Source organism: Anomaloglossus baeobatrachus, chromosome 4, assembly GCF_048569485.1.
Source record: "Anomaloglossus baeobatrachus isolate aAnoBae1 chromosome 4, aAnoBae1.hap1, whole genome shotgun sequence".
Taxonomy (NCBI): domain Eukaryota; kingdom Metazoa; phylum Chordata; class Amphibia; order Anura; family Aromobatidae; genus Anomaloglossus; species Anomaloglossus baeobatrachus.
The window spans coordinates 615,488,119-615,500,339 of record NC_134356.1 but is presented as its reverse complement, the minus strand read 5'-3'; the positions used below and the strand labels follow the sequence as shown (position 1 = coordinate 615,500,339).

The 12,221-nt window shown below is 45.8% G+C and overlaps 1 protein-coding gene across 1 annotated transcript in view; it reads left to right on the top strand.

The window, feature by feature from the left end:
• Positions 1 to 4,548: 4,548 nt before the first annotated feature.
• The window catches only part of LOC142302706 (uncharacterized), a 76,958-nt gene continuing 69,285 nt past the window's right edge, over positions 4,549 to 12,221 (top strand). Inside the window, exon 1 of the mRNA XM_075343823.1 lies at positions 4,549 to 4,704. Within this exon, the coding sequence (XP_075199938.1) occupies positions 4,549 to 4,704 (156 nt within the window). The remainder of the gene's footprint in view (positions 4,705 to 12,221) is intronic.

Here is a 12,221-nt window from a genome sequence, read left to right as displayed (position 1 = left end):
ATTATCGGATGGTTTACACATTAACATGGGTTTAACATATATATTTTTTATGCACTGCTTGCCAGCTATTTTTCATTATATATATAATTCTACCTTGCAATTGTGGTGATGTAATTCGTTTTTTTGCCTTTAACCCCTTCACCTGTTTGCAATCATTGATAATAAAAATATCCTTGGAACCAATTGATCGCCTCTTTTTCTTGGTTGTTCTGTAATTCCTCAGCGATTTGGTCCATATATGGTAGTCCTCTTTTGCATTTATGATAATATATATGGTGTATAGATATATCCCTATGAATATGCTAATGTTTATGCCGTTATTGATAATTCCAGAGACAGGTACGATGTGTATGTGATGAACGTTTTACCGTTCAATCGCAATCGTACCTGTCACACACTGCAATGTACCTTACAATGCTGGATGTGCGTCACTTACGACGTGACCCCGCCGACACATTGTAAGAAACATTGCAGCATGTAAAGCGGGCTTTAGACTTCAAAGTTTCTCCCTTTTCCTCCTTTTTAGTCAGACCGCAGGACATGTCTCTGAAAATTAAGGTCTTTGTTCCTGTGTGCATTTGCAAACATTAATGTGGCTTTTTTATGTTTCTTTTGCAGTAATGGCTTCTTCCTGGCAGAGTGGCCTTTCAGCACATGTTGATACAGTATTTGTATCACTGTGGATAATGATACATTCTTACCAGCCTCCGCCATTATCTTCACAAGGTCTTTTTCTTTTGTTCTTGGGTCTCCTTACTGAACAGTATGATGGCTGGACATTCCCATCTTGTTTGTACTCGCATATAATTGTTTGTACAGATGAATGAGGCACCTTCAGATATCTGGAAAAATTCACCCAAGGATGAACCAGACTTGTGTACAATACTCTTCCTGAGATCTTCGCTGATTTCTTTTGACTTTCCCATGATGCTACACAAAGAAGCAGTGTGTTTCAGGTGTGCATTAACATACATCCCCAGGTGTGTATCGAATTAACTCAGATCTTGGCAATAAACCTATTAGAAGCTTCCAAAGACATGACATCATCATATGGCCTGTCCCATATTGTTTAAAGACATAGTACTCTAAAGGCCACTTTACACACAGAGATAAATCTTTGGCAGATCTGTGGTTGCAGTGAAATCATGGACATATTGTTCCACTTGTACACAGCCACAAACCTGGCACTGATTGTCCACAATTCACTGCAACCACAGATCTGCCGCAGATTTATCTCTGTGTGTAAAGTGGCCTTAAGTGTATGTAAACCTTTGACTTTGCAGAAAGTAATAAAAATGCCTTAAAACATTATCTCTTTCTCTCATTATTCTGGCATTTGACAAATATAAATAATTTTGGTTCCTAATTGACCTAAAATGGGAAAAGTTTATTCTGATTTCATGTCAGAAAGTAAGAAGAACATGCAGATGTGACTTTATAGAGAGTGGATGGAAACGTCTGGTTTCAACTGTATGTAGCAAATTCAAGCTAATCTACATGAGACATAATTAGGATATGTACTTTTTTTTGTTAACTCAAGATGGAGGGGGGGAATAAGAATTTGAGAGATTTAATAAATGACAATGCCAAAACATGGAGCCAAACAGACAAAGTGATCGAACATTGTCCTGACATCCCTGCCATTTTATTCTAGTGACATGGTGGCACTGTGGTTGGGCTTCCTCCAAGTGGACATTGCCTACTGAAATGCTACCTATGCCCCTGTGGGTGGCATGAATACTTATATGAGGTGCACAGGTCCAGAAGTCTCCATTCCCAGCCTGTCTGACATCTATGGGCGATAGATATCATTTCTAACACTTCTATAATAGGCAGATCATTGTGTCAGGGAACAGGAGATCTCTATAGATCGGGTCATGGCCGCGGGGATTGCATTTTCAGTCCTGTATTTCAATACAGATTTTCTTGTAAGATGGAGACAAAAGCTGTTGTGTCTCGGTCAGGACATCCCAGTCGTCTCATTTACAAGCCGCCCTCCAGATGTGCCCCCCTCCCTGAGCGCAGGGTTCAATTACAATGCCCATTATTGGGGGGTCCTGAGAGTCCCCTTTCACTGACAGATTTGCTCGGCTGAACGCGGGTAATTCAAGTTGTATTCTGATGGGTGTGTGGGAACATACGGAGCACAGTGCTCCTGTGTGTCCATGCTGCACATAAAGGAGACATTATTCCCTGACGGGTCTCTCTCCATCCACTTCCATATTCATTGAGATCCTTTTACACAGTTTGATGTGACGGTCATTTCCCTCTGACCTGGGCCAAGACACCAATCCTTTCAATGGCTTACACAGTCACACAGCATAGGACGGCACTGTCTGGCCCACACAGCAAGCAGGTTTTCTATTTAGAGGCAGCCACTTATTTTACGATCTGACTTGTCCCATGAAGACTGGGGTCATTGGGGGAGTTTAGTGACACCACTCTAGAGATTTACCTCCTACATTTTACCTAAAAATCACACTGCAATGAATCACAGCTGAAGGCTGAATGGCTGCAATATATTCATAATGCATGAGACTGGTGGCTGGAAAATGGAGAATACAGAGAAACAGTGTGTATGTCACAACAATTTTTTTTTAATTAAAGGAATTGTCCAGTTAAAGCAGGGATGCACAACATTTTTTGGTCCAAAGGGCACATTGCCATATTGAATCAACCCCCAAGGACCCCCCCAAAAAATTTAAAGGGCTATTTATATGAATACATGTTCAGAACCACCATCAGTACATGAACACATCATCAGAACCACCAACAGTACATGAACACATCATCAGAACCACCATCAGTACATGAACACATCATCAGAACCACCAACAGTACATGAACACATCATCAGAACCACCATCAGTACATGAACACATCATCAGAACCACCAACAGTACATGAACACATCATCAGAACCACCAACAGTACATGAACACATCATCAGAACCACCAACAGTACATGAACACATCATCAGAACCACCATCAGTACATGAACACATCATCAGAACCACCAACAGTACATGAACACATCATCAGAACCACCATCAGTACATGAACACATCATCAGAACCACCAACAGTACATGAACACATCATCAGAACCACCATCAGTACATGAACACATCTTCAGAACCACCATCAGTATATTAATACATTACCAGAACCACCGTCAGTACATTACTACATCACCAGAACCAAGTTTTAAGTATTTAAAGAGGATTTGGAGAGATTCCGCCCCCCCCAAAAAAAATCAGTGTGAACGCTAACTTAAGCTGAGTTTTTGGAGTAGAAACTCACCAAATCCTCTTCATACAATACTTAAAACTTAGGATGTTTTAACATAGTCATGAAGCATGTTATGGATTGCTACAGTTGAAACCAGAAGCTTACATACACTATCTTTAAAGACACATCTGCAGGTTTTTCTCACTATCTAACATGAAATCAGAATAAACCTTTCCCGTTTTAGGTCAATTAGGAACCAAAATTATTTATATTTGCCAAATGTCAGAATAATGAGAGAATGTTTTAAGGCATTTTTATTACTTTCTGCACAGTCAAAAGTTTCCACCTATTTTATTAGTATTTGGTACCATTGCCCTTAAAGGGAACCTGTCAGCAGAAATTTTGCACTAAACCTAAAAGCTTCTGCAGCTCCTGGGCTGCATTCTAGCAAGGTTCCTATTGTTATTGTGCCCCCTTTTAGACCAAATGAAATACTTTATAAAGTGTTACCTTTTTGTATGCAAATCTTGTTATTTGTACACGGGGGCGGGCTGTCTGGTGTCCGTTATTCTGCCTCCTTTACGCCATCCCCCATTGCTCAATTTCATACCTGAGGATGCCGCCCAGTGCTCCCGAGGTCTCGCGCATGCGCCGTGCCACTCTCGCGGGACTGAGCACTGTGCACAGTGTGACCGCTGGTCACGTGTTGCGCAGGCGTGAGATTATGGGCAGCGCTGTGATTCTCATCAGCAAGTATCCGCCCATAATCTCGTGCCCGCGCTTTTCACTCTGCCTCCACCGTTCTGCGCAAGCGCTGGCCAGATGAACCCACGTCACCTCTTACCAGTTCTCTGTATTCTGAGCTCTGTATAACCTCACCCACAGCACTGATTGGCAGCTTTCTGCCTACACAAAGCATACACAAAAAGATACCCTTCCCTATCAGGAGTGGTGTTACACAGAGCTCATGAATATGGAGGACTACATGGAAGCATGTTTACTAGTCCTCTAGCGATAACCTCCTGCTGATAAAACAGTTATTTTTTATAAAAACTGCAGCATGCAGCCCAGTAAGTGACACATTGCTGGAATCAGGGTCTCTGGCTCTACAGTATGCTACCCTCAAATTAGGTGACAAAAACCTGATGACAGATTCCCTTTAATTGCATTGTGCTGCTCCATAGTAGAAGCAGAACATGAAATTAAGAACAATGCTGCTCCCCATATGTGCTGGATACCACCAGCGTTGGATGAATCTCAATATGTTTAATGAGGTCCATCAGGTTTCGGTCAGGGTGCCCGACATAATAACGTAGCATGCCGTATGTTCAGTACAATATGAAAAGGAACCTTCAGCACAGGTGGGAAGCTTCAGAGGGATCGGAAATAAGATTTACCAGTCTAAGTGATCTATTAAAGGCACTAAATGTAGGCATGTTCCCCAGTCACCAGCTCTTACCCCCCATGGAGCAAGTACAGGCTGCAAGCATTGAGGACACTGTCATGGAGAGAACCCGGGAGATCATACAGATATCCCACCGCTTCCACCAATTTGTCATGAACAACACTCTATGGCTATGGACCCCTTAGATACAATAACCCTAATTGGACCTACCTAGCAGCCGAGGTACAGTACAGACCAAAAGTTTGGACACATGTTCTCATTCAATGAGTTTTCTTTATTTTCATGATTCTGAGAATTATAGATTCAAATTGAAGGCATCAAAACTATGAATTAAACCATGTGGAATGAAATACTTAGAAAAGTGTGAAACAACTGAAAATATGTCTTGTATTCTAGGTTCTTCAAAGTAGCCACCTTTTGCTTTGATTACTGCTTTGCAGACTCTTGGCATTCTCTTGATGAGCCTCAAGAGGTAGTCACCGGAAATGGTTTTCCAACAGTCTTGAAGGAGTTCCCAGAGATGCTTAGCACTTGTTGGCCCTCTGCGGTCCAGCTCACCCCAAACCATCTCGATTGGGTTCAGGTCTGGTGACTGTGGAGACCAGGTCATCTGGCGTAGCACCCCATCACTCTCCTTCTTAGTCAAATAGCCCTTACACAGCCTGGAGATGTGTTTGGGGTCATTGTCCTTTTGAAAAATAAATGATGGTCCAACTAATCGCAAACCGGATGGAATAGCACGCCGCTGCAAGATGCTGTGGTAGCCCTGCTGGTTCTGTATACCTTCAGTTTTGAATAAATCCCCATCAGTGTCACCAGCAAAGCACCCCCACCACATCACACCTCCTCCTCCATGCTTCACGGTGGGAACCAGGCATAGAGAGTCCATCCGTTCACCTTTTCTACAAAGACACGGTGGTTGTATCCAGAGATCTCAGATTTGGACTCATCAGACCAAAGCACAGATTTCCACTGGTCTAATGTCCATTCCTTGTGTTCTTTAGCCCAAACAAGTCTCTTCTGCTTGTTGCCTGTCCTTAGCAGTGGTTTCCTAGCAGCTATTTTACTATGAAGGCCTGCTGCACAAAGTCTCCTCTTAACAGTTGTTCTAGAGATGAGAAGGTGTGTCCAAACTTTTGGTCTGTACTGTATTATTCGCCCTCAGGCATAGTGGTGTCCCCGCCTCACGTTGACTCTCCCTTATGTAGCCCTAGGATGTATACTAAGCAAAAGTGGAACTCGCCCAACAACCATCTGTGTGTAAATGTCCGACAAAAGCCTCTATAAGATAACCACCCATACATCATCAACTCATTGCCATATTCTCATAACGATGGAATACCTATCACTGTCAATCATGCCATATAAGAGCTTATTTTTTGCGGAACGAGTTGTACTTTTAAATGAAACCATTAGTTTTACCATATACTGTACTGGAAAACCACAAAAAAATTCCAAGTGCAGAAAAATTACAAAAAAAGTGTGATTGCACAATTGTTTTTGGGATATTTTATTCACCGTGTTCACTATATGGTAAAACTGATATATATATATATATATATATATATTTGCCTTATTCTGTCTGTCTGTCTGTCTGTCTGTCTGTCATGCTTCAAAATTGTGTCCTTACGGTGACACAAAGCTGATTGGCCGCTGGGCTCGCCATGGCCCCGCCCCCCCACACTGATTGGCCTCTCGCCCCGGCTCTCTGCAGGCCCCGCCCCCCTCACGCAATGCACGCTCGCTCTGGCCCAACTGACACGGAGCTCCGACTCCCAGGTGAGTACACACACACACACATCAGATCACACTCACTCTCACACACACCTCACACATCACATCCACACACTCACAACATCCTGGGATATCGCTTGCTTCTACACCGGCTCCGTCACGATCCCAGCAGTGCCAGACATAACCTTGCGATGCTGGGATCTTGACGGAGCCCGTGAACGCTGGTAACCATTATACACATCGGGTAACTAAGGTCCCTTGGTTACCCGATGTGTATCATAGTTACCAGTGTACACCGACTCCCAGTACACATGTGCAGGGAGCCGGCATTATACTCCTCTCCCCCCAGGACTACTTCTCCTATTACAGTCCTCCTATTATACTCCTCTCTGAGTATAATAGGAGAACTATTATAGCATCGGGGATGGAGCACGATGGGGGGTGCGCAGCATGGGGGATGTAGCACGATGGGGGGTGCGCAGCATGGGGGATGGAGCACGATGGGGGGTGCGCAGCATGGGGGATGTAGCACGATGGGGAGTGCGCAGCATGGGGGATGTAGCACGATGGGGAGTGCGCAGCATGGGGGATGTAGCACGATGGGGAGTGCGCAGCATGGGGGATGTAGCACGATGGGGAGTGCGCAGCATGGGGGATGTAGCACGATGGGGAGTGTGCAGCATGGGGGATGTAGCATGATGGGGAGTGCGCAGCATGGGGGATGTAGCACGATGGGGAGTGCGTAGCATGGGGGATGTAGCACGATGGGGAGGTGCGCAGCATGGGGGATGTAGCACGATGGGGAGTGCGCAGCATGGGGGATGTAGCACGATGGGGAGTGCGCAGCATGGCGGATGGAGCACGATGGCGGGTGCGCAGCATGGGGGATGTAGCACGATGGGGAGTGCGCAGCATGGGGGATGTAGCACAATGGGGGATGTAGCACGATGAGGGATGTAGCACGATGGGGGGTGCGCAGCATGGGGGATGTAGCACGATGGGGAGTGCGCAGCATGGGGGATGTAGCACGATGGGGAGTGCGCAGCATGGGGGATGTAGCACGATGGGGAGTGCGAAGCATGGGGGGATGTAGCACGATGGGGAGTGCGCAGCATGGCGGATGTAGCACGATGGGGAGTGCGCAGCATGGCGGATGGAGCACGATGGCGGGTGCCCAGCATGGGGGATGTAGGACGATGGGGAGTGCGCAGCATGGGGGATGTAGGACGATGGGGGGTGCGCAGCATGGGGGATGTAGCACGATGGGGGATGTAGCACGATGGGGGATGGAGCACGATGGGGGGTGCGCAGCATGGGGGATGTAGCACGATGGGGAGTGCGCAGCATGGGGGATGTAGCACGATGGGGAGTGCGCAGCATGGGGGATGTAGCACGATGGGGGGTGCGCAGCATGGGGGATGTAGCACGATGGGGGGTGCGCAGCATGGGGGATGGAGCATGATGGGGAGTGCGCAGCATGGAGGATGGAGCACGATGGGGAGTGCGCAGCATGGAGGATGGAGCACGATGGGGAGTGCGCAGCATGGGGGATGGAGCACGATGGGGGGTGCGCAGCATGGGGGATGGAGCACGATGGGAGGTGCACTCCTCCCCCCAACACACACACACACACACACACAGGGAACCACAAACACCGCCATACACAGACACCCACACACACAGACAACGCTGCACACACACAACACCCAACACACAAACACCGCGGCACACACAAATATACGCACATACCGCACAACACACACATTGCACAAAACATACCTCCCCCCAAAACACACCACACCCACACAAACCGCGCAACACACACAAACACAACGCGACAGACACACAGCGCTCCACAAACAACGCAACACACATACAACACCGCTCTCACCCCCCGCCACACCCAGACAACACCCAGAACATGTACAGTGCCCTACACAAACACTTGGTAACTACACACAACAACATGTATATATATATATATCTATATCTATAACAAAAATCATACATGAACTACACAATACGTAAATTCTAGAATACCCGATGCGTAGAATCGGGCCACCTTCTAGTATATATATATATATATATATATATATATATATATATGTGATGCCTCAGGTTGGTACGAGTTCGTAGACACCAAACATGTATAGTTTTTTTTTTATCTAAGGGGTTAAAAAAATTCAGACATTTGTCCAAAAAAAGTGGTGCATTTTTAACGCCATTTTACGAAACCTGTAACGTTTTCATTGGGATCTATGGCTCAGTGATGGCTTATTTTTTGCATCTCGAGCTGACGTTTTTAACAGTACCAAAAAACGTAATTTTGGCATTTGGAATTTCTTTGCCACTACGCCGTTTAGCAATCAGATTGATTGATGTTATATTTTTATAGGTCGGGCATTTTTGAACGCGGCGATACCAAATGTGTGTATTTTTTATTTTTTTTAACCCTTTAGTTTTCAATGGGGGGTGAATTGAAATTTTAGTTTTTTTTTAAATTTTTTAAAACTTTTTTTTTTTACCTTTTTTATTTTACTAATCCGCCTAGGGGGCTATAAGGATCAGAAGTCTGATCTCTAGTGCATTTCTGTAGATCACAGCTACACAGCTCTGATCTGCTGAAATGCTGCTCTCCTCTCACGACCCTCTGCCGGCAGTAAGAGGAAGTGACTCATGATAGCTACAGCACTCATCACATGACCATGTGCAACCATGGCAACAATCGTCTCAACAACTTTTGTTGGCGGAGGGTGAGTGGCCGGCATGTACAACGCACTGTCACATTTGATGGCGTGATCTAAGGGGTTAACGGGTGTGGGTGGATCATGGATCCACTCGTGCCTGCGAGTCACTCATGTCAGCTGTTCAGATCAGCTGACATGTGCGGGGATCTCTGCTGGCTGCCCGCAGCAGCTGTCGGTGATTACCCTGACGCAATTCATGATGTACCCAGTACGTCATGTGTAGTGAAGAGGTTAAGATGGCATTATCCTGTGTTGCCATACTGTGACGGATTGCTGTCTTCAGCCAAAATTGTGGTTGTTTGCCCCACCAGAGTAAAGATTCGCCTGCAGGATTATATAATTGAACCTCACTCTATGTGACTGGAGATAGTCATGGGATCACTAGGAACAAAGGAGCCTAAACAGGCCATCAGGTTAGGGGAACCCTCGTTGACCCTGATCCCAAAGATACGTCTGAAGGTGACGATGTTTGGGGCGCCTTCCTTGGTCTAGCTCCTGAACAACCAGGGTCTAGTGGCCACCTTCCCTGCATCCAGGAGAGGGCCGGGATAGGAGCAATTAACCCCACCCAAATAAACAGATGAGGGAAAACCCAAAATTCAAACTCACAACAATCACTCACAGAGGTATAGACAATACATGATCAGGAGGAAACTAAACACAACAAAACTATTTCCACATCACACCAAACAGCACACAGAAGCTCACCAGCAACAGGATTGAAAAGCACAAGGACCGGGGAAGCATAAGGCTATGTGCGCACGTTGCGTACTAGCCCTGCAGAAATTTCTGCAGCGATCTGAAGAGCACACGTGCGCTTCAAATCGCTGCAGAAAATGTCCGTAGAGAAAAAAAAAAAGAAGCCGATTCCATGCGCTCTGCCTGCAGCTCCTCCCATAGACAGAGCAGGAGCTGCCGGCAAAGCGCACGGAAGAAGTGACATGTCACTTCTTAGAACACAGCGCTTCGGGCAGTAGCCGAAACGCTGCGCTCTAAGACGCCACGTGCGCACGGACCCTGCACAATCTCCATAGACTGTGCAGGGGACGCAGGACGCATGCAGTTACGCTGCGCTACAAAGCGCAGCGTAACTGCATGTATTTACGCAACGTGCGCACATAGCCTAAGGTTTTATCGGCATGGGAGAACAAGCTCCACCATCTTAAAAAGGGTGGAGGCGATTGTGATAGGTATCCTGCAACATGTTACTCAAGCAGTAATCCACAGGCTAGCAGAAATGAACTCCTGCAACACTGATTACTACCAAGTGCACAGCTGGTCAACACCCGAGCCTGTCTGTGCAACTAAAAAGCAGCATTGTGTGGAGGGTCCGACTCTGGTGTGTGAACAGTGTCAGAATTAGTCCTGACACTCGGTGAGTTTCGAGCCAGACACTGTGTGACAGTACCCCTCTCTCCAAGAGGGGCTTCTGGACCCTTGCACCCTCAGGAACAGGTTTCTCCGGATGATGACGATGGAATGCCCTAACCAGATGCTCTGCATGGACACCAGCAACAGGCACCCAAGTCCTTTCCTCAGGACCATAACTCTGCCAAAGAACCAGGTACTGTAGAGAGTGACAGATGAGCCAAAAATCAACAATTCTCGATACCTGGAGCTCCAAAGAACCATTAACCAAAACCAGAGGCGGAGGAACGGGAAGAGGAGTTCCCAAACCCACCAATTTCTTTAACAGAGACTTGTTGAAAACATTGTGGATCTTATATCATGATGATAAGGCCAGATGGAAAGCCAACGAGTTGATGACAGCCATAAGTCTGAATGGACCGAAGAAATGAGGACCAGTGAGGATACCTTAAGCTTAATGTTTTTTTTGTGGACCACACCAGATCACCCATACACAGGTCCGAACCCAGCACATGTCCACATTCAGCCACATGCTTATACTTAGAGCCCATGCTAAGAAAATGATGCTGAACCTTTTCCCATGTAGATAATAATGCAGAGCCCAATTGGTCCTCTTTGTGTACCCCGGAAGAGTGCCCTTTAACCCCTTAACAACCAAGGACGTACTGGTATGTCCTAAATCATCAAGGGCTAATCACCTTCGACTGCTGCGGGCAGCTGGCGGTGATTCCTGCACATGTCAGCTGATTTGAACAGCTGATACGTGTGCCTCGCAGGCGGAGGTGGATCAGTTATCCACCCATGCCTGCTAACCCTTAAATCGCGCTGTCAAAATGTGACAGTGTGATTTAAATGCCTGCTGCGGTAAACACATACTTACCAGGCTTCATAAGCGGCGCTGTGACGCACTGTGAGCCGATGGTTGCCATTGTAGCACAGAGTCATGGGATGACTCCTGTGGCGATCATGACTCACTTCTTGTAACACCTGGTAGAGCAGCCACTGTCACATGAAATGAGCATTTCAGCTGATCTGAGCTGTGTAGCTGTGATCAAAAGAAATAAATGAGCGATCAGACTGCTGATCCTTATAGTCCCCTAGGGGGACTAGGAAAAAAATAAAAAGTTAAAAAAAGTTTTAAAAAAACTAAAAATTTTTTTTAAAAAAACGAAAAGTTCAAGTCACCCTCCTTTTGCCCCATTGAAAATGAAAGGGTTAAAAAAATAAAAATGTAAACACATGTGGTATCGCCGTGTTCAGAAATGCCCAATCTATCAAAATATAAAATCAAGTAATCTGATCGGTAAACAGCGTGGTGGCCAAAACAATTCCAAACACCAAAATTATGTTTTTTGGTCGCCGCAAATTTTGCGCAAAATGCAATAACAGGCGATCAAAACTTAGCATCTGCGCAAAAATGGTACCATTAAAAACGTCAGCTCAAGACGCAAAAAATAAGCTGTCATTATCCAAGATAACAGTCGCACTCAAGTAAAGGGGAGGGAAAAATAACTGCAATTCAGACCTTCAGTTTAGAAAGTGGCGGCAATCCTTCTATTTTGCAAAAAATAAGCAGTCACTGAGCCATAGATCCCAAAAAATGAGAACGCTACAGGTTGCGGAAAATGGCGCTAAAAGTGCACCACTTTTTTTGGACAAACTTCTGAATTTATTTTAACTTGATAAAAGTAAACCTATACATGTTTGGTGTCTACGAACTCGCAACGACCTCAGGA